This window comes from Myripristis murdjan, chromosome 24 (genome assembly GCF_902150065.1).
Source record: "Myripristis murdjan chromosome 24, fMyrMur1.1, whole genome shotgun sequence".
NCBI lineage: Eukaryota > Metazoa > Chordata > Actinopteri > Holocentriformes > Holocentridae > Myripristis > Myripristis murdjan.
This window is the reverse complement of record NC_044003.1, coordinates 19,737,694-19,764,258: the sequence shown is the minus strand read 5'-3', so window position 1 is coordinate 19,764,258 and position 26,565 is coordinate 19,737,694. Positions and strand designations below refer to the sequence as shown.

General features: G+C 43.1%; 3 protein-coding genes across 3 annotated transcripts; all 3 read left to right on the top strand.

The window, feature by feature from the left end:
* The first annotated feature begins 869 nt into the window (after nt 1–869).
* Nucleotides 870–1,769, top strand: LOC115355865 (trace amine-associated receptor 1-like). Its single transcript, XM_030046790.1, has 2 exons — nt 870–1,092; nt 1,165–1,769. The coding sequence occupies exons 1-2, from the start codon at nt 870–872 to the stop codon at nt 1,767–1,769; spliced, it is 828 nt and encodes a 275-aa protein (XP_029902650.1).
* Nucleotides 1,770–8,936: 7,167 nt separating this feature from the next.
* LOC115355864 (trace amine-associated receptor 1-like) lies at nt 8,937–9,857 on the top strand. Its single transcript, XM_030046789.1, has 2 exons — nt 8,937–9,180; nt 9,253–9,857. The coding sequence occupies exons 1-2, from the start codon at nt 8,937–8,939 to the stop codon at nt 9,855–9,857; spliced, it is 849 nt and encodes a 282-aa protein (XP_029902649.1).
* Nucleotides 9,858–14,702: 4,845 nt separating this feature from the next.
* Nucleotides 14,703–15,623, top strand: LOC115355863 (trace amine-associated receptor 1-like). Its single transcript, XM_030046788.1, has 2 exons — nt 14,703–14,946; nt 15,019–15,623. Exons 1-2 carry the CDS (start codon nt 14,703–14,705, stop codon nt 15,621–15,623), a joined length of 849 nt encoding a protein of 282 aa, XP_029902648.1.
* The last annotated feature ends 10,942 nt before the right edge of the window (nt 15,624–26,565 follow it).

The following is a 26,565-nucleotide window of genomic DNA, read 5'->3' as shown; positions in this document are numbered from 1 at the left end:
AGCTATCACCTCCAACACACCGAAGTCATGGCAGTCACATGTTAGTATGCTGTCTGGAGTTGCCCCTAACCATGGGTATTGAGGGTTGATGACCAGTCCTCCTTTCCTTACTCTGAGGTTGGTGTGGTGTGGCTTCATCCTCCAGGTGTACTCCTCAGTGGCTTTGTACTCATGTTCAATTCCCCATCTACAATTAGAAAAAAGTACACAGTACAGTAGGTATCAAATGACAGTAATAGGTTTTTCAGGTTTTTGTTTATCAGCCTACCGTTAAGGAAGCCAACCTTTAAGGAAGGTTTGTTGCAAATGCATCATGAGAAAATATAATCAAGATTAACAGATAAAAATTATTTAGAAAGCTGTGGAGCCCTTGTAATTGGCTTAGGCACAAGTCTGAGGCAGTGATTAAAGTTACTCATCATGAACTTGTTGTGATCTCATGTAAATCAAATGCATACTTACCCACATGTGATTTGTCAAAACAAGGTTGCATTAATTATGATAATAAGACAGGGACTGATAAATATGAGAGTCAAGTCCAGAGCTAGTTACTCAGTGGGGCAGAGATGAAAAGCTCACCTCATCATAGATGCATTAGCCATCTGGTGAGTTAACAGGTACGTTATGAAAAATTATACATCACTCAAATATAATAAAAAATAGCTTTAGTCCAGAAAACAGTTATTGTTGCAATTGAAAAATGACTGTACTGATGGTTCATTTAAATCTGAAAACCTTTCTCAGCAGGATAGCAGGAGCCAGAGAGCATGGGAACTGACTTCATTTTTAGCAGGACTGATGTTAAGGACATACATCTCTGTTATCAATCAGAAAATGTATCTTGTATAATGGCAATTATCCCCTCAACAATGCATGCTTTGTTATATGTTTTCCTTGGCTCATTATCTGTTCTGGAACTGTGTGGAAACCTTCTCATAATCATCTCCATCATTTACTTCAAACAGCTCCACACTCCAACTAACTACCTGATTCTCTCTCTGGCCATGTCTGACCTCCTTGTAGGGGCTTTAGTGTTGCCATTCATCATAGCACTCTCTGTAGATTCTTGTTCATATCTTGCAGATTTAATTTGTAAGATGGGACACAGCCTTGATGTTTTCCTCGGCACATCTTCTATTCTGAATTTATGTTTTATTTCTATTGACAGATATTATGCAGTGTGTCATCCTCTGAGGTACGAAAGTAAAATAAATGTTCGTGCTGCTGTGATGATGATCCTGGTCTGCTGGGGAGTTTCTGCCCTGGTTGGAATTGGTGTCATAATTATGGGACTTAAAGAAGGAAAATGTGAAGGGCGTTGTTTTTCATTTAATATTGATATTTCAGGCATCACTGGATGTGTTCTCTCATTTTACCTCCCAGCAGTTATAATGCTCAGTATCTACCTAAAGATTTTCCTGGTAGCACAGAAACAGGCAAGGAGCATCCAGAACTCAAACTGTCAGAGAGTAAAATCTGGAGCATCTGTCAGTAAGATGGAGAGGAAGGCCACCAAAACTCTAACTATTGTTATGGGAGCTTTTCTGATCTGTTGGGCCCCTGCCTTTACTGCTGTGACCTTAAACCCACTAATTAATTATTCAATTCCAATATTTGTGATTGAAGTGTTTACCATGCTCGGATGGTCAAATTCAGTGCTCAATCCCTTTATTTATGCCTTCTTTTACAGCTGGTTCCGAGCGGCTTTCAGAATGATAATTTCTGGAAGAATTTTTCAGTGTGATTTTTCAAACTCAAAACTGCTCTGACTCATTATTTACTCTTAGGCACTGATGCAACTTTTTTCAGGATTCTTTTTTTTTTTTTTTTTTTTGCAGGATCTATAATGTCCAATAAACACTGCTTAATTATTTTACTGTAACATAAAAATAAGATAAGTCTCTCTGCATTCAGAGTAGCTGCTTTTGCTATTTTTAATAATAATAATAATAATAATAAGATTTATTATGAATATAACAAAGCCATTACTCTCTCATTATTTACAGCTAGGCACTGAGGCAGAGCATTCATGTAATCTCACATTAATATAATCTTATATCATTTTCACAACATAATATCAACACAATATCATATGATTGTTATAAATTTTACTTTAACATCACATAATAATAAGATAACTCTTGCTAATCTGAGAATGGCTGCTTATGCTTTTTTTGAAATTTAAATGGACGCCTTAAATGTCAATCTCAAACATCTGGTTACTCCCCCATTAAAAACATGGAAGTAGATTTTATTCTGAGAAATCACATGAAAGGAGCTTTAAAACCAGAGGTGGAAATAAAGAATTACATTTACAAATGTTACTGTAACTGAGTAGTTTTTTTGTGTGTATACTTGTACATTTGAGAATTTTTGAAGGTCAGTATTTTTGCTTTTACATAAGTACATTTTTGCGTGAATATTGTACTTCACTACATTTTAAATCATATCCATTACACAGAAAAAATTATCGATAACAGATTGTATGAACTTTTCACAATAAAAACTCAGTCAGCAGGCTGTTGTGTTTAACAGTCAAAAATAAAATAAACCTCATATGCAGATAAGATTTACTTTTGGCCTCCTGTGTCATTTCTCAACTCAGTGTTTCGCTCCACATGACATCACACAAGAATTAGCCTGTGGCCTAGGGACGTCTAACTTGACATTTGGGAAATGGAGAGAAAGAACGAAATTTTGATTTCACTGAGGATATAAATTGTCTGTTCACATTGTAGATTTGTAAGTGGCAGCAACACAATGTCTAATACTTCCATAGCATAAGGCATGAACTGTGCTGAAGCCTCAAAATGTATTGGCTCCTCCATGAGAGACTAGTGGAAATGCCCCAAGCCCCCTCACCTTCCCCACCCTGAGCATCCACACAGGTATTATCAGTTATGTTGACTCGTAAACCTCCACTGAGGTGGGTGATTACAGTGACTAGAATTTAATAAATCCACCACCAAATGTATACTGTTATGAATGGATCAACCTTCAAGAATTCTTGATTGTGTGCCTGAGATTATTTAACTAATACCAGATTTCAGTCTAGTAGCATAGATGTGGGTCAGTCATTTCTAATTGTCCAGATGGCAACAGTTCGAGTATGCAAGAGGGTGCAAAAATGCAGCAGGGTAGTCACAGAGCAGCCCATTCTTAGTATTCATACAGAGGAAGAATTAATAATTATTCAGTATGATAAGGGACATAATATTATCTAATACTTTAGGTTAATTTCTGGCTTTTGGAAAGAGAATAAGGTTTCCTTCATCCATTGGGCAATCAGATCTTGGTGATTTATCCATTCATTCATCCATCAATTTTTTTCCGCTTTTCTTGGACCAGCTCACAGTGGTAGCATGTTAAGGAGCGGTGTCCAGATGTTCCTTTTCCCAGCCACATCCACCAGCTCCTCTTGGAGGATTCCAAGGCATTCCCTGGCCAGATGGGATATGTAGCCATCCCTGTCTCCCGGGCCTACCCAGTTATCTCCTGTCAGTCTAACGTGCCCAGAAGACCTTCACAGGAAGGCGCCCGGGAGGCATCCTAACTAGATGACCAAGCCACCTCAAAGGGCTCCTCTCAATGTGAAGGAGCAGCAGCTATACTCTGAGCCCCTTCTGTAAGTCCTAACTCCTCAACCTCTGCCTAAGGGTGTGCGAAGCCACTCTGCAGAGGAAGCTCATTTTCACTGCTTGCATCCAGGATCTAATTTTTTCCCTTACTACACACAGCTCATGATGATAAGTGAGGGTTGGGACACATGATTAACCAGTATATTGAGAGCTTTGCCTTCTGACTAAACCCGCACAAACCATGGTGGTCCACTACAAAGATTGCATAACTGCAGGCACTACCCTGATACATTTGTCAGTCTCCTGTTCCATTTTACACTCACTCATACCCTCACACAGACCCCAAGATCCTTAAACCTCCTCCATTTCAGGCAGGAACTCACAACCCCCTCTTTCCTACAGAGAACCATGGCCTCAGATTTGGAGGTGCTGATCCTCATCCTGACTGCTTAACATTTGGCTGCAAACTGCCCAAATATATTCTGAAGGCCACAGCTGGATGAGGCCAGCAGAACCACATCATTTGCAAAGAGTAGAGATGCAACCCTGAGGTCACTGCCCTGAGGTCACTGTCCTTTTCAGTGCACTGCACAGGAGAGATCTCATCCGCTCCTGGCACCTTGCCACTGCGGAGTTTCCTCACCACTTAAGTGATCTTAGCCAGGGAGATGGATGATGACTCCGCCAATCCTCGGGCGATGCCTACTCCAACAAGGGTGTGAAAGCGGACTTCCTCAGATTCTTGCCGCCACTGTCTGACCACATCCTCAGACAACCTCATTCTTCAGTCTGATAGCCTCTATCACCAATGGTGTCCCCACTGGGTCCTTTAGTTGCCAGCACAACAGGCAGTGATGGCCTTCTGACAGCAGGTCATTTCTACCACTACAACAATGGAGGCTTTAAAGGGGGACAGATTCTATGTCCCCAGCCTCCCTAGAGATCTAGGAATAGTTCCTCAGGAGGTGTGAGTGGAAGACCTTCCAGAAAGATTCCCAGTTCACCCTCACTATACATTTGGGTTTACCAGGTCTGTTCACCAGCATCCCTGCCATCTGATCTGACTCAACACCAGGGGCTCTAGTGTCCCGGCAAAGCGCAGGGTGGCGCAGTGAGGCGAACCCCGCGCAGAGCTAGTTTCGACCAGAGCAACCTGGGGCGCACAGTTTGGTAGTTTTGCAGACCGAGGTGCACCGAGATGGGAGTGGCGGCGCAGCAGGGGGAGGTGTTGACAGATTCAGCTTGGCGCAGTGACAGTTTCGTGCCAAAAGGCTTCACCGAGGTACGCCCAAAGCTCGCCACCTGAAACCAGATCTACTTTCAGCGCAAGGCGGAGCGCAGCCGGCGTAGTGGAAGTTTGGCTGACTGGCGCGCAGTACGCACACGTCACCAAAACCTCACAATCAGCACAAATGGTGCCAATCTCCTGTGATCTGACATCAGTTGTGACGGGACAGTTGATATGGAGGTAAATTTATGTGCTGATTGAGATAGTAGCATTGAATAGTGGTTTTTGTGGGTATTTATTGCATTGTTAATGTGCCTGACATTCCAGAAACCTGCCTGTGACGTTTTGGTGACGTGTGTGCACTGCGCGCTGGTCAGCCAAACTTCCAATACACTGGCTTCGCTCCACCTGCGGCAGTAGACCTCCTTGTCAGTTGTGTAAACGTTCATTACGCCTCCGCGCAGTGCATTTTAAAGGCGAGGACAGGGGCTCAATTGAATTGGTTTAAAGTGAATCGGCTGTGTCAAACCCACTCCACGCCTTCTCTCCTCCTTTTACGCCAGTAGGAGGAATGGCGGAGTACTTGCGCCACGGCATGCCAAACTTGCAAAATCCACTTGGCCACACCCAGTTGGCGAAGCGCAGCTGTGCTGCGCCCCCGCCTCACCCGGTCTGCGAAACTAGAGCCCCACGTGGTGATCAGCTGATAGCCCTGCCCCCTCTTCACCCAAGTGTCCAGAACATACGATCACAGGTCTGATGAAATGACTAATGGTCTTTCATGGATCATTAGCCTAAGAAGCTTTGGTTCCAAGGACACTTATGAGCTGCCTTAGGCTCAAACATGGTGTTCATTATGTACAATTCATCACTTGCACTGTCCAAGTTCAACAAAAAAGCACCACTTGGATTTGGTTAAGATAAACCTCCCTTTTAATCACCCCCTCCAAATTTCTCCACCATTGCCTTAGTCTCCCAACAGAACATCCTCTACAGCTGTTTCCAGATGGTACCTTCTTGAGAGCACTTCCCAGTGTATTGTGAATTGGTGGGTACTCTGAACTTCTGTTTGGCACATATGTACATAGGTTTGGCACCTACCCAGATAGCAAAATACAGTGATTCAACGTTGAATTTTGGTCAAATTGGATATTTTTGGTTGAGGTTGATAAATCTATGTTGATTCAATGTTTAATTACAGCTACCATTTCAACATTTGAAAAAATGTTGTTGAATCAGCATTGTATAGATGCTGGTTTTTCAAAGTTGAAATGTCAACATTAAATAGACATGGTTTCAATGTATGGTATGCTGTGCATCTGTGCCCCCGCCCCCCACCCCCGCAGGGGTAGGCGTGCCGTGGGAAGCTCGCGAGACCTGCTCTCTCCTGAGACTGCAGGAGACCCAAAAAAGTAAAGTGGGGCGGCACGGTGGTGCAGTGGTTAGCACTGTCGCCTCACAGTGAGAAGGTCCTGGGTTCGATTCCCACCCAAGGTCCTTTCTGTGTGGAGTTTGCATGTTCTCCCCGTGTCTGCATGGGTTTCCTCCGTGCACTCCGGTTTCCTTCCACTGTCCAAAGACATGCAGGTTAGGTGAATTGGAGAAGCTAAATTGCCCCTAGGTGTGACTGTGTGTGTGAATGTCAGTGTTTGTCTGTCTGCCCTGTGATGGACTGGCGACCTGTCCAGGGTGTTTCCTTGCCTTCGCCCTATGATAAGGGACGACCCTAGTGAGGATAAGCGGTTTAGAAGATGAATGAAGAGTAAAGTGATTATTTTGTGCTTGAATGAGGCATATTTAAAACCTACAGATGAAGGTTGAAAAGTGATGTAATGGTCCTTTAATAATAACATTGTTGCAATGTAGAATCAATGTAATTTCAATGCATTTATAGATGAATCAATATTGAATCAATGTTGAGACTGATTGAAAATTCAACATTATTTCAATGTTGAACATAATGTAGTTGAATAAATATTGAATCAATGTTGAGACTGATTGAAAATTCAACATTAGTTCAATGTTGATCATAACGAGCGCTTTCAATGTTATTTTCAACATCTGACATCAACGTTGATTCAATCTTAAGCCATGACCATATCTCAATGTGGATTCAATGGATTTTTGCTTTCTGGGTACACAGTCACAGTGAAGGGACCCTCTCTTTCAACGGGATAAACTCTAACAAAGCAGCACTCAGTTGCAGGTTAACTAATAACCCCACACCTGCTGACCAGATCTCACGCCAGGCAACTCCAGGGAAGGAGAGTCCAGCCCCCTTCCATGAGTCTGGTGCCAGAGCCAAGACTGTACATAGAAGTGAGCCTGATTACCTAGCAGGTATTGCTCAACCTCCTGCTCACCTATTCACTCACCTCCCAGGCCTGGCTCCAGGAAAGGGCCCCAGTCTCCCTGCTCCAAGTGAGATGGCTGCATTACTGTGAGGATGATCCATAGGAGTTTGTGAATCACTCTTAGTGTGCCCCTCTGCTGAGACCTCTTTAATTTGAATGACCCTAACAGGAGCTTCTTATGCTCTGGACAACACAGCTCCCATGGTCCTTTGTTTAATCTGTCCCTGCTGTCTTAAAAATCTGGAAGAAAGCTCAGGGCAGAATGCTGGTGAGCCACACATGTACACGCCTACAAGCAGCCAAAGTTGTGTAGCCATGCAACTCTTAGTTTTGAAAAGTCACACCCATGTGAACACAGCTTTTGTTCGCTTTCCATTATGCTTCCACATAAGGCTGATTATGGTTGGTGTTAAATATGTATAAGATCATAAAAATATTTATTCTCATCAGCATTTGCCTGAGACACACCTGACAATAACACCACGGTGATGTGATTCCGCTGTGCTCAGCAGCAACACAGTAACTTTGAATAACCTCAAATGACCACACCTTTTGTCATGCTTCTGTGGTTTATAGCTTTTTCTTGAATTTCTTCTTGACTTTGTTTATGGAGTTATGTTTTAGGTTTTCTCATATATTACCCTCCCCTGTTCCTCATATTGCCTGTAGCCCTGCAGTCCTATTGCGTTTAGTGTTTTCACCTGTGTTCACCCAGTTTGCTAGTCCTGCTTCCTGCGTTTTCCCAGCCAGTCCGTTTCTGTGTCTCCCCTTGTTTACTCCTCCACAACTTTTCTTTATTGGTCTTTTTTGCTCTCTCATTGTGTTGCTCCCTGCCACACCCTCTTTACCTTCCTTGCTAGAAAATCTTTTTTTCTCCCTTCTCCAGTGTATCCAGTTTGCAAATGGGTCAGTTTATATTTATGTTCTGATTCGAATTCTTTGTTGGTTCATTGTGTGTGTTTTCCAGCCTGTTTCCTGAATTTCTGTGTTCCTGAGCTCTGAGTTCCTGCGTGTAACCTGCCTTTACTTCATATTAAATATGTTCAACTCTGACAGCCTGCCTGCCTGGTCTTCTGCATTTGGTTCCCCCTTCTCTGCTCCTCATAGCACTATTAAGTTTGTGTAGTGCAAAGCTGTTATTCCTGAGTAGCATTAACATGGAGTCATAGGTTTTTGTTTATCAGCCTACCTTTAAGGAAGCCAACCTGTAAGGAAGGCTTGTTGCAAATGCATCATGAGAAAATATAATCAAGATTAACAGATAGAAATAATTAAGAAAGCTGTGGAACCCTTGTAACTGGCTTAGGCACGAGTCTGAGTCAGTGATAAAAGTTCCGCATTACTCATCGTGAACTTGTTATGATCTCATGTAAATCAAATGCATACTTACGCACATGTGATTTGCCAAAGCAAGGTTGCATTAATTATGATAATAAGACAGGGACTGATAAATATGAGAGTCAAGTCCAGAGCTAGTTACTCAGTGGGGCAGAGATGAAAAGCTTACCTCATCATAGATGCATTAGCCATCTGGTGAGTTAACAGGTACGTTATGAAAAATTATACATCACTCAAATATAATAAAAAATAACTTTACTCCAGAAAACGGTTATTGTTGCAATTGAAAAATGACTGTACTGATGGTTCATTTAAATCTGAAAACCTTTCTCAGCAGGATAGCAGGAGCCAGAGAGCATGGGAACTGACTTCATTTTCAGCAGGACTGATGTTAAGGACGTACATCTGTGTTATCAATCAGAAAATGTATCCTGTATGATGGCAATTATCCCCTCAACAGTACATGTTTTGTTGTATATTTTCCTTGGCTCATTATCTGTTCTGACACTGTGTGGAAACCTTCTCATAATCATCTCCATAATTTACTTCAAACAGCTCCACACTCCAACTAACTACCTGATTCTCTCTCTGGCCATGTCTGACCTCCTTGTGGGGGCTTTAGTGTTGCCATTCATCATAGCACTCTCTGTAGACTCTTGTTCATATCTTGCAGATTTAATTTGTAAGATGGGACGCAGCCTTGATGTTTTCCTCGGCACATCTTCTATTCTGAATTTATGTTTTATTTCTATTGACAGATATTATGCAGTGTGTCATCCTCTGAGGTATGAAAGTAAAATGAATGTTCGTGCTTCTGTGATGATGATCCTGGTCTGCTGGGGAGTTTCTGCCCTGGTTGGAATTAGTGTCATAATTATGGGACTTAAAGAAGGAAAATGTGAAGGGCACTGTTTTTCATTTAATATTGATATTTCAGGCATCACTGGATGTGTTCTCTCATTTTACTTCCCAGCAGTTATAATGCTCAGTATCTACCTAAAGATTTTCCTGGTGGCACAGAAACAGGCACGCAGCATCCAGGACTCAAACTGTCAGAGCATAAAGTCTGGAGCATCTGTCAGTAAGATGGAGAGAAAAGCCACCAAAACTCTGGCTATTGTTATGGGAGCTTTTCTGATCTGTTGGGCCCCTGCCTTTACTGCTTTGACCTTAAATCCACTAATTAATTATTCAATTCCAATAACTGTGATTGAAGTGTTTGCTATCCTTGGATGGACAAATTCAGTGCTCAATCCCTTTATTTATGCCTTCTTTTACAGCTGGTTCCGAGTGGCTTTCAGAATGATCATTTCTGGAAGAATTTTTCACGGTGATTTTGCAAACTCAAAACTGCTCTGACTCATTATTTACTCTTACGAATTTGGGCAACTTTTTTTTTGGGAACTGGTCTTGCAGGATCTACACTGTCCGATTGACGCCTTGCATTTAGAGTGGCTGTTTTGCTATTTTTTAATTAAATATCTATCTATCTATCTATCTATATATATATGTCTATATATATATATATATATATATATATATATATGTCTATATATATATATCTATATATATATATAGATATATAGATATAGATATATAGATATATATATGTATATGTATGTATATATTTATATATACTTGAAGAATACACTACACATCATCAGTGACATCATTTTCACTTTTACTCAAGTAGATTTTTGCTGTGTAGTTTTTGTGTTAAAGTGGCTGTTGTGTTTAACAGTCAAAAATAAAATAAACCTCATATGCAGATAAGATTTACTTTTGGCCTCCTGTGTCATTTCTCAACTCAGTGTTTTGCTCCACATGACATCACACAAGAATTAGCCTGTGGCCTAGGGACGTCTAACTTGACATTTGGGAAATGGAGAGAAAGTTCTAAATTTTTAATTTATTGAAGATGATATAGATTTGTAATTGGCAGCAATGCATAGCCTAATACTTCTATAGCATAAAGCATGAACTATGCAGAAACCTCAAAATGTATTGGCTCCTCCATGAGAGACTAGGGGAAATGCCCCAAGCCCCCTCACCTTACCCAGCCGGAGCATCCACACAGGTATTATTAGTTATGTTGACTCGTAAACCTCCACTGAGGTGGGTGATTACAGTGACTAGAATTTAATAAATCAACCACCAAATGTATACTGTTATGAATGGATCAACCTTCAAGAATTCTTGATCGTGAGCCTGAGATTATTTAACTAATACCAGATTTCAGTCTAGTAGCATAGATGTGGGTCAGTCATTTCTAATTGTCCAGATGGCAACAGTTTGAATGAGTATGCAAGAGGGTGCAAAAATGCAGCAGGGTAGTCACAGAGCAGCCCATTCTTAGTATTCATACAGAGGAAGAATTAGCAATTATTCAGTATGCTAAGGGACATAATATTATCTAATAACTTAGGTTAATTTCTGGCTTTTGGAAAGACAATAAGGTTTCCTTCATCCATTGGGCAATCAGATCTTGGTGATTTATCCATTCATTCATCCATCAATTTTTTTCCGCTTTTCTTGGACCAGCTCACAGTGGTAGCATGTTAAGGAGCGGTGTCCAGATGTTCCTTTTCCCAGCCACATCCACCAGCTCCTCTTGGAGGATTCCAAGGCATTCCCTGGCCAGATGGGATATGTAGCCATCCCTGTCTCCTGGGCCTACCCAGTTATCACCTGTCAGTCTAACGTGCCCAGAAGACCTTCACAGGAAGGCGCCCGGGAGGCATCCTAACTAGATGACCAAGCCACCTCAAAGGGCTCCTCTCAATGTGAAGGAGCAGCACCTATACTCTGAGCCCCTTCTGTAAGTCCTAACTCCTCAACCTCTGCCTAAGGGTGTGCGCAACCACTCTGCAGAGGAAGCTTATTTTCACTGCTTGTATCCAGGATCTAATTTTTTCCCTTACTACACACAGCTCATGATGATAAGTGAGGGTTGGGACAAATGATTAACCAGTATATTGAGAGCTTTGCCTTCTGACTAAACCCGCACAAACCATGGTGGTCCACTACAATGACTGCATAACTGCAAGCACTACCCTGATACATTTGTCAGTCTCCTGTTGCATTTTACACTCACTCATACCCTCACACAGACCCCAAGATCCTTGAACCTCCTCCATTTCAGGCAGGAACTCACAACCCCCTCTTTCCTACAGAGAACCATGGCCTCAGATTTGGAGGTGCTGATCCTCATCCTGACTGCTTAACATTTGGCTGCAAACTGCCCAAATATATTCTGAAGGCCACAGCTGGATGAGGCCAGCAGAACCACATCATTTGCAAAGAGTAGAGATGCAACCCTGAGGTCACTGCCCTGAGGTCACTGTCCTTTTCAGTGCACTGCACAGGAGAGATCTCATCCGCTCCTGGCACCTTGCCACTGCGGAGTTTCCTCACCACTTAAGTGATCTTAGCCAGGGAGATGGATGATGACCCCGCCAATCCTCGGGCGATGCCTACTCCAACAAGGGTGTGTCAGTGGACTTCCTGAGGCTTGCCGCCACTGTCTGACCACATCCTCAGACAGCCGCCTTCTTCAGTCTGATAGCCTCTATCACCAATGGTGTCCCCACTGGGTCCTTTAGTTGCCAGCACAACAGGCAGTGATGGCCTTCTGACAGCAGGTCATTGCTACCACTACAACAATGGAGGCTTTAAAGGGGGACAGATTCTATGTCCCCAGCCTCCTCAGAGATCTAGGAATAGTTCCTCAGGAGGTGTGAGTGGAAGACCTTCCAGAAAGAGTCCCAGTTCACCCTCACTACACGTTTGGATTTGCCAGGTCTGTTCACCAGCATCCCGGCCATCTGATCTGACTCACCCCCAGGCGGTGATCAGTTGATAGCTTTGCCCCCTCCTCACCCAAGTGTCCAGAACATATGACCGCAGGTCTTATGAAATAACTAATGGTCTTTCATGGACCATTAGCCTAAGCAGCTTTGGTGCCAAAGACCTGCCTTATGCTCAAACATGGTCTTCATTATGTACAGTCCATCACTAACGCTGTCCAAATTCAACAACAAAGCACCACTTGGATTCAGACAAAATAGACTGTCCTTCTTAATCACCCCCTCCAAATTTCTCCACCATTGCCTTAGTCTCCCAATAGAACTTCCTGTACAGCTGTTTCCAGATGGTACCTTCTTTAGAGCACTTCCCAATGTATCTTGGATTGGTGGGTACTCTGAACTTCTGTTTGGCACATATGTACATAGGTTCGGCACCTACACAGTCACAGTGAAAGGACCCTCTCTTTCAACAGGATAAACTCTAACAAAGCAGCACTCAGTTGCGGGTTAACTAATAACCCCACACCTGCTGACCAAATCTCACGCCAGGCAACTCCAGGGAAGTAGAGTCCAGCCCCCTTCCATGAGTCTGGTGCCAGAGCCAAGACTGTACATAGAAGTGAGCCTGATTACCTAGCAGGTATTGCTCAACCTCCTGCTCACCTATTCACTCCCCTCCCAGGTCTGGCTCCAGGAGGGGGCCCCAGTCTCCCTGCTCCAAGTGAGATGGCTGCATTACTGTGAGGATGATCCATAGGAGTTTGTGAATCACTCTTAGTGTGCCCCTCTACTGAGATCTCTTTAATTTGAATGACCGTAACGCAGCTCCCATGGTTCCTTGTTGAATCTGCCGCTGCTGTCTTAAAAATCTGGAAGAAAGCTCAGGGCAGAATCTGGTGAGCCACACACATGTACACACCAACAAGCAGCCAAAGTGGTGGACCCATGCGACTCTTAGTTTTGAAAATTCACACCCATGTGAGCACAGCTTTGGTTTTCTTTGCATTATGCTTCCACACAAGGCTGATTATGGTGGGCGTTAAATATGTATAAGATTAAAAACATACTGATTCTCCTTGGCATTTGCCTGAAACACACCTGACAATAACACCACGACCATGTGATTCTGCTGTGCTCAGCAGCAACACAGTAACTTTGAATAACCTCAAATGACCACACCATTTGTCATGCTTCTGTGGTTTATAGCTTTTTCTTGAATTTCTTCTTGACTGGGTTTATGGAGTTGTGTTGTGGGTTTTCTCATATATTACCCTCGCCTGTTCCTCATATTGCCTGTAGCCCTGCAGTCCTATTGCGTTTAGTGTTTTCACCTGTGTTCACCCAGTTTGCTAGTCCTGCTTCCTGCGTTTTCCCAGCCAGTCCGTTTCTGTGTCTCCCCTTGTTTACTCCTCCACAACTTTTCTATATTGGTCTTTTTTGCTCTCTCCTTGTCTTGCTCCCTGCCACACCCTCATTACCTTCCTTGCTGGAAAATCTTTCATTTCTCTCCCCTTCTCCAGTGTATCCAGTTTGCAAATGGGTCAGTTTATATTTATGTTCTGATTCGAGTTCTTTGTTGGTTCATTGTGTGTGTTTGCCAGCCTGTTTCCTGAATTTCTGTGTTCCTGAGCTCTGAGTTCCTGCGTGTAACCTGCCTTTACTTCATATTAAATATGTTCAACTCTGACAGCCTGGTCTCCTGCATTTGGTTCCCCCTTCTCTGCTCCTCATAGCACTATTAAGTTTGTGTAGTGCAAAGCTGTTATTCCTGAGTATCATTAACATGAAGCCATAGGTTTTTGTTAATCAGTCTACCTTTAAGGAAGCCAACCTGTAAGGAAGGTTTGTTGCAAATATATCATGAGAAAATATGATCAAGATTAACAGATAGAAATAATTAAGAAAGCTGTGGAACCCTTGTAACTGGCTTAGGCACATGTCTGAGTCAGTGATAAAACTTAGCCAAGACTCTGAATTTGTTGTGATCTCATGCAAATCAAATACATACTTACCCACATGTGATTTGCCAAAACAAGGTTGCATTAATTATGATAATAGGACAGGGACTGATAAATATGAGAGTCAAGTCCAGAGCTAGCTACTCAGTGGGGCAGAGATGAAAAGCTCACCTCATCATAGATGCATTAACCATCTCCTGAGTTAACAGGTATGTTATTAAAAAATTATAGATCATTGAAATATAATAAAAATCACTGTACTCCAGAAAACTGATATTGTTGCTATTGAAAAATGACTGTACTGATGGTCCATTTAAATCTGAAAACCTTTCTCAGCAGGATAGCAGGAGCCAGAGAGCATGGGAACTGACTTCATTTTCAACAGGACTGATGTTAAGGACATACATCTGTGTTATCAATCAGAAAATGTATCTTGTATAATGGCAATTATCCCTTCAACTATACGTGTTTTGTTGTATGTTTTCCTTGGTTCATTATCTGTTCTGACACTGTGTGGAAATCTTCTTGTCATCATCTCCATCATTTACTTCAAACAGCTCCACACTCCAACTAACTACCTGATTCTCTCTCTGGCCATGTCTGACCTCCTTGTGGGGGCTTTAGTGCTGCCATTCATTATAGCACTCTCTGTAGACTCTTGTTCATATCTTGGAGATTTAATTTGTAACGTGGCACGTGGCCTTGATGTGTCACTAAGTACATCTTCTATTCTGAACTTATGTTTTATTTCTATTGACAGATATTTTGCAGTGTGTCATCCTCTGAGATATAAAAGTAAAATAAATGCTCGTGCTGCTGTAATGATGATCCTGGTCTGCTGGGGAGTTTCTGCCCTAGTTGGAATTGGCATGGTAGTTGTGGGACTCAGTGAAGGAAAATGTGAAGGGCGCTGTTTTGCATTTAATATTGATATTTCAGGCATCACTGGATGTGTTCTCTCATTTTATCTCCCAGTAGTCATAATACTCAGTACATACCTAAAGATTTTCCTGGTGGCACAGAAACAGGCACGGAAAATCCAGAACTCAAACTGTCAGAGAGTAAAGTCTGAAGCGTCTGTCAGTAAGATGGAGAGAAAGGCCACCAAAACTCTGGCTATTGTTATGGGAGCTTTTCTGATATGTTGGACTCCTTTCTTTACTGGTATGACCTTAAACCCACTAATTCATTATTCGATTCCAATAACTGTGATTGAAATATTTACTTTGCTTGGGTGGTCAAATTCAGTGCTCAATCCATTTGTTTATGCCTTCTTTTACAGCTGGTTCCGAGTGGCTTTCAGAATGATCATTTCTGGTAAAATATTTCAGGGGAATTTTGCAAACTCAAAACTGCTTTGAATGACTGCACTGCTCATGTATCAACAGTCAGTAATTATGTTTGTCACAATAGTGACAATTTATCTCCTCTCCACCTCTTGTATATTTATTACTGTGCTATAGTGACAAAACTCTTGCCTGTCTCGCTATGTTGCAGCTCTAATGTTATTCAAGTTAAGCTGATTTTTTTGACACAAAGCAGTTGATCATCTCAGATCAACTGCTCTCAACATTCCCATCCACAAACAGAATGGTCTGCCACCAAAAAAAATATGAAACCTTAGCCACAGCCACTCATTTTGACAACAGGGAACTGATGAGTTCTCCATCACAGCTTACTGCACTCAACAGTCAAGCGCAGCGAGCTGCTGGATCATGAGCCCTGATAAAAGAAGAAAATGTGATAAAATGACCTCTTTAAGGAGCAGAGTAAATGCTTAATGTGATTCCACACTTAACAGTTGAAATTGTGAAATGCTCTTTTTAAGATGTGTCTGCTGTGTTGCCTTGACATGAGAGAACAGTAACATCATCAGTCAGCTCCTTGTGCTCAAGTCAGTGTGGCAGCACACATCCTGAGTGATAGATGAAAATTACAGGGATGGGAGATACTACACTTTTTTAAATTCGATTTAAAAAAGTTTTGTTATAATTTTGACAATACCGATACGATTACCGATACTGATTATGTCTTTGGAGCTTGTGTGATTTTCATATGACACATGCTAACCATTAATAACAAGCTATGAACCAGTGGTATAAAAAGTAATCAAAATTCAAGGTACCACAAGAACAAGATACCTTGTTCAAAAACAATGTTATCTAAAATATAAAGTCACCCATTACAATATTACTGCCATAAAAGTCTTCAGGTATCTGGTATTAAGTGTACTTAGTATTCAAAAATACAAGTAAATTATGCTTTAAAAAAAAAAAAAAAAAAAAAAAAAAAAAAACCTCTCTTCCCCCCAAATACTTCTGTGTGAAGAGGAAAAGGTTCATCTTTTTGGTGACACCCCCAAGTACACTGAAGATTAAGAAACAAACAAACAAACAAAAAAGCTGTATTTTAAGTTTAAAAAAAATCTAAAAACTTGGTTGCTCAAGCTTTTGGCAAATATTTCAACATCATAATTCAAATTTGCAGCAAATAAAATTCAAAATTGAGGTGACCGTTACTTGATGACGTTAATTCTCGCTAAATTTGTTAATCATCAGTAACAAGATGGAAATCTGCAAGATGGCTATTCCAAAGGCCGACTTCTCCTGAATATAGCATAGCCTCTTATACATTTTACAATTACATTTTTTTTTTTTTTTTTTTTTTTTTTGGACAAATCTCAAGACATATTTCATAAGAAGGCCATTTAAAATGGACTGTTGGATGGATGAAAACTAGTAAGAGGTATTAGAGGTGAGTTTCTCCTCACTAAAGTTTGCCATAAGATTGGTCATAAATGACCATCAAGAGAGAAGCAGAGACACAACAAACTGCAGCCGACCCCCATTGCTGACTACTTCCTAGTCTTCTTACATACAGCTCAGTGCCCAGATCTACAGAGTCCACACTAGTTAGCCAACAGTCGTTGGAAAAAGCAGATAATCCATAATGGATCTGGCGGCTCACCTCTAATGTTTTTAATGAGTAACGAAGGCAGTCCGCTTTCCAATCCATTCGGAGCATTTTGTGTAATTTTGCTGAGAGACAGACACAGTAAAAACATAACCTCCATCTCTCTGAAAACTCTTCTTCAACATCTTTTGTTGGACAGAGGATGGTGCAGGAGACTTGGATGTACATCTTTATTTTGTTCAGCCTCATTGGATCTTTAAGAGCATGTTGTTTTTCAGAGTTTTGAAGAGGTTACCTGTGTTGCTGCTGTCTCTGCACTTTATTGTCAAAAATACTGCATCTTGCTGTGTTTTTATCTACAAGTAAAATGTGGCACCACACAATGCTACCTTTCCCTTCCATTCTCTCACAAGTCTGAACTGTGTAGTCACACTGTGCCTGCTCAGTTCTCATGTGACATCCACATCCACAGCCATATAACAGTTCAAGCTAAAAATGTCAGGACTGTTTAATGGCACAAACATTATACAAAAGCACTGACAACATTTGAAAGTGATGGAGGCATCCTCATTTTGTATTTATATAATTTTATTATCAATATTTTTTAAAGGAATCAATACGAAACAAGTAGCTTGTGAGTATCAATCTGTCCATATCGAACATATTATTGTGCTCATAGTTTATTTTGCCTCTCAACTCGTCTAATGTTTAGGTGGCCTCTAAGTGGCCTCTGTTTTGTTCACGTATGATAAAATAGTAGCTGTACAACTGGGCTTTGTAAGTTTAATGTGTAGAAATAAATGACAACCCTCATGGAATCCCAGCCGTTATGTGGACATGAGTGTTTGTCTATCTTCTTGCTCCATGCTGTCCAAGCTACCTCAACCAAGAAACACTGACCCAAACTGTTACCACACTCACAAACATGAAGAGTCATGGATTATCTCAAGCATTTTATTGGCAAATACTACCGAAATAAGTCAAAATGCATCGTATAGCTAGGGTAAGTACTTTGCATAGTGAGCGGATTTTCATTTAAAATTTGAACTCAAACAGCTCAAACAACACCCACCTGAGATTCAATACCTTCTCCAAAGTCGTTCACATACTCTTGTATGTTTGTGCTTGTGGTGCCCAATGCTGATGCAATTGGGGAATAGAAATTTGCAAGTTGACTCCCTTCTTCCAGGTAAGATAAGCTGAAGTACTGTAGCTATGTGACAGGATAGACCTGTATCAGCCTAATTGAAGTGACTGCTCTGAGCACCATATGTGTGTATGTGTGTGTGTTTGGAGGTGTGTCCTTCACAGGTGGTGTGGTGTGCAGCAGGGTGGGAATTATACCACGGCCATGACGGCCATGGCCGTCGTTGCCCCTTGCTTTGGCCGTAGTGCCCTGAAAATATTTGTACCCCTCGCGGCCAATTTGGCCTGTGTGCCCAAAGGAGTCAATCTCTCAAGGTTATGAATGCAAGAAAATCCCGAGGTAAAAAAAAAAGCGAATCGCGACCGAAAATGAATTGAATTTCCGCTCAGGTTGGTGACTTTAAAGCAAAGCAATGTTTTGCATGCGAGCGCAACAAGGGCGGACTGGCGTATGGGGAAACCGGGGATTTCCCCGGTGGGCCGGGCCACAAAGAAGACGCAAAAGAAAAAGAAAGGGGAAAAAGTCTAGCGCAATGGCTAACAGCATTGGGCAGCTATTGTTGTGACAGGCTCCGCACTTCACTCCACACTCCGCTCCACTGGATCAGCTGGAGAGGTCAGGAAATGAAGCTGGTCAACGTCTTGGGCCGTCAAATGTCTAAAAGACTACCTGACAAACACCGGGCAAACAGCTGATTTCTCACCTGTAAGGAAAGAAGAGCTAAACAAGATCCTCCGTGAATTTTATGGAGCTTTAATTTCTAGAATAAAGAGAATGAAATGCCTGAGAAAAATTTCCGCGGAGATTCCGAGGAAAATCTGCTGAGGCAGATTCAGCACCACGGACAGTACCTGGAAGATTTTCCACGGAGATATGCAGGCTGTAACTTTGTTCTTGTTATTAATGTGTTAATGTTCAGTTATCAGTTATTAATTAGCCTATTAATCATAGGCCATTGATTTAATTAATTCGTCAATTTGTTTGCATCTGTACATTGAAATGAACATTTAATAAATCAACACATCTGTGAAAGCTGTGGTCTTTATTTCAGAGGTAAATTAATAACAGCCTGAAAAGGTGATTCTATAACTCTGTTCAGCCTTAATGTGACTGCTTACTGTCCTTACTTTTGCTGCTTAGCCACATTAATCGGAGCTGACGTTAAATTGGGGGAGTTTATTAAAAGACCTCATGTGTTTCCACTGAAATGGAGAGAAAACCAGCAAAAAACTTTGATATTCTGAGAGCGAAATGCCCACAGTATGAATACATTTTGATTATACATTTTATTTTGTTGGTAATAGTTGTGTAATCGCATTGTATTTTGTATGAGCTTTTTTTTTTGTATGAAGTCATGATTTTCATTCATAGTATAGGTTAAAAGTCAAAGCATTTTACTCAATGGCCTTGGTGCCCTGGCATGTGGCCTTAATGCCCTCAAAAAAGTTGCAACACCAAAGGCCAAATGGCCTTGCCCCAAAAATTGTGTAATTCCTACCCTGGTGTGCAGTGTCTGGTCGTTGGGCTGATTAGTCACAGGTGTGTCAGGTGTGGGACCTCATTCTCTGCAGAGCATTTAACAACAGACACACAGTTGGGCTGGTAGGCTGGCTGGGTTGTTCTACTGTGTACAGGTCTGAGACCAGTCTGCAATCAACTGAATGCAAGTTTAGTTAGATGAGTTAGATAGGCATTTTGCATGATGTTTCCATAGCAACCATCAGCGCATCAGGTACGTTACAATGCAGCCATGTGTACAATTACTTTAATTGGGATAGTCTGTTGCAATTTGTGAGATGTAACAATTATCTTAATTTTCTGCATCTTCACGAAGACCAAATAAAATAAAATACATAGAACTACAGAATCAATGTTGTCCATCTTGAGAGTTTTGAAGCTGCTTATTGCTTTGTTTCATGCACAGGTGTTCACTGACACACCTCCGAAACATACTAAGGCATTTTACGCTGCATCATTCGAATGCACTTCGGGAAGCCTCGATAATAATGATGTAGGAATCCTCCACAGGCTACACGTCTCAATTCACTAAACTTTTAGTTCTGGTAAACTTGATATCAGCACCTACGTTGGACGCCTCCTACGTGGGCACCGTAGGCTGCGACCTAGTAGTCATCTAGCCCTTCGATTGAGACAGACCCAGAGTTTTGCTCAGAGACAATCTGATTGAGGGTCTGAGGGATCCCACAACCAGGGCCAAGATTTTATTAGATGATAGTTTAACATTTGAGGCCATCAAGGCAGAACTTTCCTTAAGGGAGCAGGCTTATGGGGAAGCAAGCACAATGCCTGGCAATGAGGGAGCATAGCCATGCTAATATTTCCAGTGTGAAGGATTTGGAACAAATTAGGTTGCAACTGCAAGATGAAATGAACACACAAATGATGTCCAAGTTTAATGAACTGTATCAGTCCTTGATCAAGGAAATCAAGTCCAAACTACACCAGATGGCACCACAGATTCTGGGTTGGAGCCAGTCTGGGATACAACGCTGACCATCAAGAGGAAGTCAGTCTCGCATGGGCTCCACAAACCGGTATGATGACCAGGGTAATCCTATTTGCAATATTTGCACTCAGTCTGGCCACATAGCACAGTTCTGTAACATCAAACAAAGGTAAGCATCTGTGGCAGCTACAGCGACACAATCCACATTTAACAATTCAGGCTAATCATGTGATATTAAAGGTTGCCAGACAACGCCACCCTGCGAATTTCACCCAGAGAATTATCTTTATCACACACATAGGACACGCAGGTTCGTTACACTCAAGAGCCAGAGACGTGGGTTCGAAATGTACAAAATGCTTTATTACAGGGGTGGGCAACCATGTGCCATGGAGAGCCAAGAAGCTGCAGGTTTTCTTTCCAACCAAAACCTCCACCAGGTGATTTCACTGATTACCTCACCTTCAAGCATAGAGCAGGGACTAGAGTTCACATCGGGCCTGAAAATTAAGACCCGACCCGACCCGGGCCTGACTGGGCCAGCCCGAGGCCCGACCCGACCCGACTAATTAGCCGAACTTTAGGCCCGACAGCCCGATAAAGCCCAAAAAAAAAAAAAATCGCCAAATTCGCCATTATTTAGCAGAACCTGTCGGCCGCGGCACCGGGGCACCATCAGTCGGTATCAGGCGGGCCGGCCGCGGCACCGGCCAGCATCAGGCAGCTCACCTGTCAGATCCGGCAGACCTGATGGGTGTGCGCGGTATCGGACGGTGCCGCGGCAGGCCCGCCTGATGCCGCCTGATGGTGCCGCGGCATGTGCAGGTCAATACAGTAGTCTAGAAAACTGGCAGTTGCACTGCCCATAGCAGAAACCGTCCCTGCTGCCGAGTCTGCCAGCACAGCGGGATAGCCTACTGCTGCAACTCTCTCTCTCTTGTTTGCGCTGCGCTCGCACAGCTGGTTGTCTGTCTGTCACTGAAAGTTTAGCCTCCAAATCCAATCCAGTCTCTCACTCTCTCCACCAGTCACATAAAAATGAAACGTCATAATCAGTAACAGAACACATAATTCTATTTTTTTATTTAAAAAAAAAAAAAAAATCCCCCACAGAACCCGAAGACCGTCCCGACCCACCCAATTCACGTAAATTTCAGGCCCGACCCGACCCGAAAATGTCGGGTCGGGTCGGGTCGGGCCGGGTTCGGGCAGAATATGAGAACTCTAGCAGGGACTAATCAGTGAAATCAGCTGGTGGAGTTTTTGGTTTGAAAGAAAACCTGCAGCTTCTTGGCTCTCCATGGCACATGGTTGCCCACCCCTGCTTTATTAGAACAATTTAAAAAAATATATAGATTTTCTTTAAAAAGACACCATTCACACAGGGAGGGGAAAAGGGAACCTAATCAGGTGCTGAGGCTTTCCGATTGGACAGGGGCTAGTGAAAGGGAGAGGGATCCACCAAAACAAACCAAAAATCACCCACACACACGTGACACATACTCAGTTGTGAGGTAAACTAAATCCCAAGTGAACACAGCACACACAAAAAGGGGGGGGGGGTACCGCCACCCGGGTCACCAGCACCACCACCGGCCTTCAGCAACTGAAAAGGATAACACAAATTACTGGGGAAGAAACAAAGCAAATCTACTAATTGAACAGAATATACCAAATGATAGCAAGTTTCAAATTAAAAACTATACAAATTATACAATATAAGAAATACCCAAATGGAAACAAAACAAAAAGAATAAACTCATACAATTGATCCAAACTAAAAAAAAAAAAAACTCCCATTCAGCCACACAGACACACAGAAACAATCAATATTCAGCTCCGGCAGCCAAAGCAGGAGAAAACAGCCGGAGACAACAGCGGAGACAGCAGTCAACAAACAGCTGGAAACAACTGGTGACAAACAGCCGAGACAAGGCAGGAGACAAAACAGCAGCGGTCCCAGTCAGCTGAGAGTAACGTCAACAACATAATTGCGATCAGCTGATTCCAGTTCACCTGATGGAAATAGCATTAACATTTGACACTAACTGCTGGACAATAATATGGTTGCGACCAAAGTAAAATCCATGCACACCTGTCAGGAGCGGCGGACACACACACGCACATGAGGGAGGAAGAGAGCCCAGGCATCCACCAGCACTTTACCTGCGACCACACCAGCGTTAGCCTGGTAACAGCATGCGCGATAACGCTAAGCGAGAAAACACCTACCACAAGCCAGGAGTGGGGGCGCGTGCACGCTCAAGCTGAGGGGACACACAAGCACGGGGATACAGTCGCTCTGCAGAGCAAAATAAATGCTTTAAGCATCTCATCAATGACACAAACAATCAAAGATACAGCATAAGACATACCTGTCGCAATCCAACACCTAACACGAGCGGAAAGGAAGAGGCAGGGGGGCAGCCACCGCTTATATACTATGCTCCCCACTCAGTAATTGGCCACCAGTGGCACACCATAATATGAGGCAGCTCAGTACATACAAACATAATAAATATTTCTATACTGTAACACATCATTAAACTAGAAGACACCACTGTGGTGGCCCAGACAGTGGAGTGTGTAAATGTGAATGGGTGAAAGAAAGAAGATGAATATAAATTAACTGGGCAAGTCCCTAAAGTTGAACTGTTGCTTGATAATGTCTCTATTAATTGCATCCTTGACACTGAATCAAATGTGTCACTAACAAGAAACAGTGTTTTCCAAAAACATTGCAAAGTAAGGCATGCAGGTGCAAGAGGCTGATAGCTGGCTGGCACTGGAAGCTGCTAATGGACTGGACATTCCATGTTTGGGCTGTGTGTTATTGCCTGTTAAGGTGGGTCAAGTTGAAGGTCTGGACTGTGGGTTCATGGTCATCAAAAATCATTGCCTCACTGATTCACAGGGGGTGTTGGGCATGCATATTATTCTGCGTTGGTGAAACATGGACAATAAGCCCCTAATCTGCCTCTCTGCTAGCCAGCCTCAACAGCAGACATGGGTCACAGCTTTTAAAATCTGTTGCAGACATGCACAGTTCACAGCCCCAGATCGGTCCATTGGATATGTGCGCACTGTCAATCGCCATCCCACCCAGATCCCAGGCCAGAGTGGAGTGTTGGTGTATGGCCGAACCACAGCTGGGATAGATGGAAAAGACTTTTAGTGCCTTGGGGAACCTCTTGAGGTGGGTGGGTTTAAAGTGGCTCGATCTTTATCAATAGTTCAGGGGAGAAGGGTCCTCATTAAGAGTCCAAAATCCAAATGATATTCCCATTTATCTTTATAGACATCAGAAACTAGTGTAAGAGTTAATTTTGGCAAGGAAATTAATATATATATTCAAGCTGACAAAGTGTTTAAGTTTTGTTTACTGTTGCCATATTTAAATTACTAATTTGATGGTATGGCCTAATTCATTCAGTATCACTCATTGTGAGTATATTTAATTTTGTTATATGTTCAGTTATACCAGTTTTATTGTTAAATGTTGTCCAGAGTAGTTACAACTTCCGGGTGAGGAGGTATCAGGTGGAGGGAAGGCGAGAGGGAGGAGAGCAGGAGAGACTGTGCCGTACTGCCGCCTGTTGCTTCATGTTGCTCACTAAAGTTATGAGAAGAGCTCAAGTGTTTGCTTGTTCATTCACACTCAACTTTCCACCCACGACGCTTACACTGGTGGCAGCGGTGTAGAGTTTTTGGGACTCTTTTCAACGGTGTGAGTAGCGTTGCTACCGTTGGCGTTCGGGAGCTAGCTACTAGCTACGTTAGCGGCTACTTTTAGCTTCGCCCTACAGTACAGTGCAGTGAGTTCGCTCGCCGCCGTTTCTTTGTTTTGCTAGCTTTCCAGTGTTGTTCAGCTGCGCATTTCGGTCGCCTCAGTCTGCCGGATTGCTACACGACGCCGTCATGTCTGACGAGGATTCACCCCGGTCCAGTGGCAGCCACCTCAACGCCGCGCCAGCGCAAGCTTCACCCGCCGAATTCCAGGGGGGCATTCCATTGCCTCCACCGTTCTGCAACGACGGTCGTGAGTCTTTCCAGTTGTGGGCTCGCCGTTATGAAGTGATTCAGGACGCCCGCTACAGGGATAGCACTGTGGACTTGGATGCGGTATTAGCCTCGGAGTTGCCCACGAGGTTGCCGCCTGAACTGTTTATAGTGTGGGATAATCTGCCCCTTGCAACGCGGCGCTCTTATGCTGAAACAAAGAAATGCCTGCAGGCTGCTTTTGGTCAAAAAGACGTTATTACCTCTTTTCAGACGTTTCCCAATGCTCGCCATAGGCAACCAAATGAAGCCATGGAAGTTTATGCTGCGGACATATGCAGACTTGTGAAGGAAGCTTTTCCAGATTTTGAGCCCAATGCCTGTGAGTACATGAAAATGTCTCGGTTTCTTGCTGGTTTGGATCAGGAGCTCCAAATTAAGTGCCATGAGAGAGGAGTGAAAACTTTTAAAGAGGCTTTTGAAGTTGCCACCCAAGCCGAACGTGCACGCCAGGCAGCACGGTTGGTAATGCCAATGTCTCCGCCTATTGTTACTGCCAGAGATGTCAGCATGGCCCAGTCAGTTAATTCAGTTTCTGATAATGACACTTACCTGAGGAATGCCGTTCAGGACCTTACTGCCACAGTCAGAGACCTGAGCAGAGATGTTGGTGCACTGAAACTGAAACTGGATGAACAAAGCGGAATGCACCGCCACGAAGGGCATGTGCCACGGCGCACTCACCGCTCTCCTTCACCATATGGGAGTAGTCCAGGGAGATACACTGACAAATGGGGGTCACGCTCTCCTATGAGACATTCTCGCAACTCCTCACCAGAACCCAGCTGTTGGCACTCTTCCAGCCGTAATCAGAGTTACAATCAAAGAGATGATAAATATCAGCAGCCATACAGAGCCAACCAGTCGTCACGTCATGTCGAAAAAACAAGGAATCCAGACCCTTATGGTTACCCTGGCTACTATGAGGACAGGAGAGGACCTTGTCGCTCCCCTGCCAGACACCCCTATGACTCACATCACAGGAGCCCCAGTCCTCACCACAAACAAGTCTCATTCCAGGATTATCAGGAGGATGGTCATGGATACCATCACGTGGAGCAGGATCGACGACACCGCTTCAACAATGACTACCGGGGCCTAGACACACCTCATCAGGGAAACAGACGCTAGCTGACGACACGGGGCGCTCTTCAGCTAGTTCTTCAGAAGCCCCACATGAAAGTGACAAAGGAAGGCCAGACAGCAATAGTGTGCCACTGCCCCCCAGTGGTGACCCAGATACTACACCTTCATCTATCGAAACTGAAAACACTGTTGCAGCGGTAAGCCAGATACCCTTTACTTCATATGTTAATGGACTTGTTGAGGGAACTGATACACATATTATGTTAGATACAGGCTCCCACATTTCATTTATCAGTGAAGCAACCAGAATGGCCATTCCCATACTGGCAAAGAGACCTCTGCAGAAGGATTTTGTGTTGTCAAAATCAGTGACGGGCCAAAGTTTAGACACTTTAGGCACCATTGATGTAACCCTTAAGTTAGGCACCCAAACACTACATCACACTATGCAAGTGATCAGGAATGTTGGCCAGGGCACCCTTCTAGGCTTGGACTTCCTACAGCCCCATAACGTTGTCCTAGATATGGGTAAGGGCATATGTAGCCTCTATGGTCAGAACTTGCCACTACTTAAGACCACCCAACTAGCACCTGAGAGCTGTACAGCACGGATAATGGAGTGCACTACCAT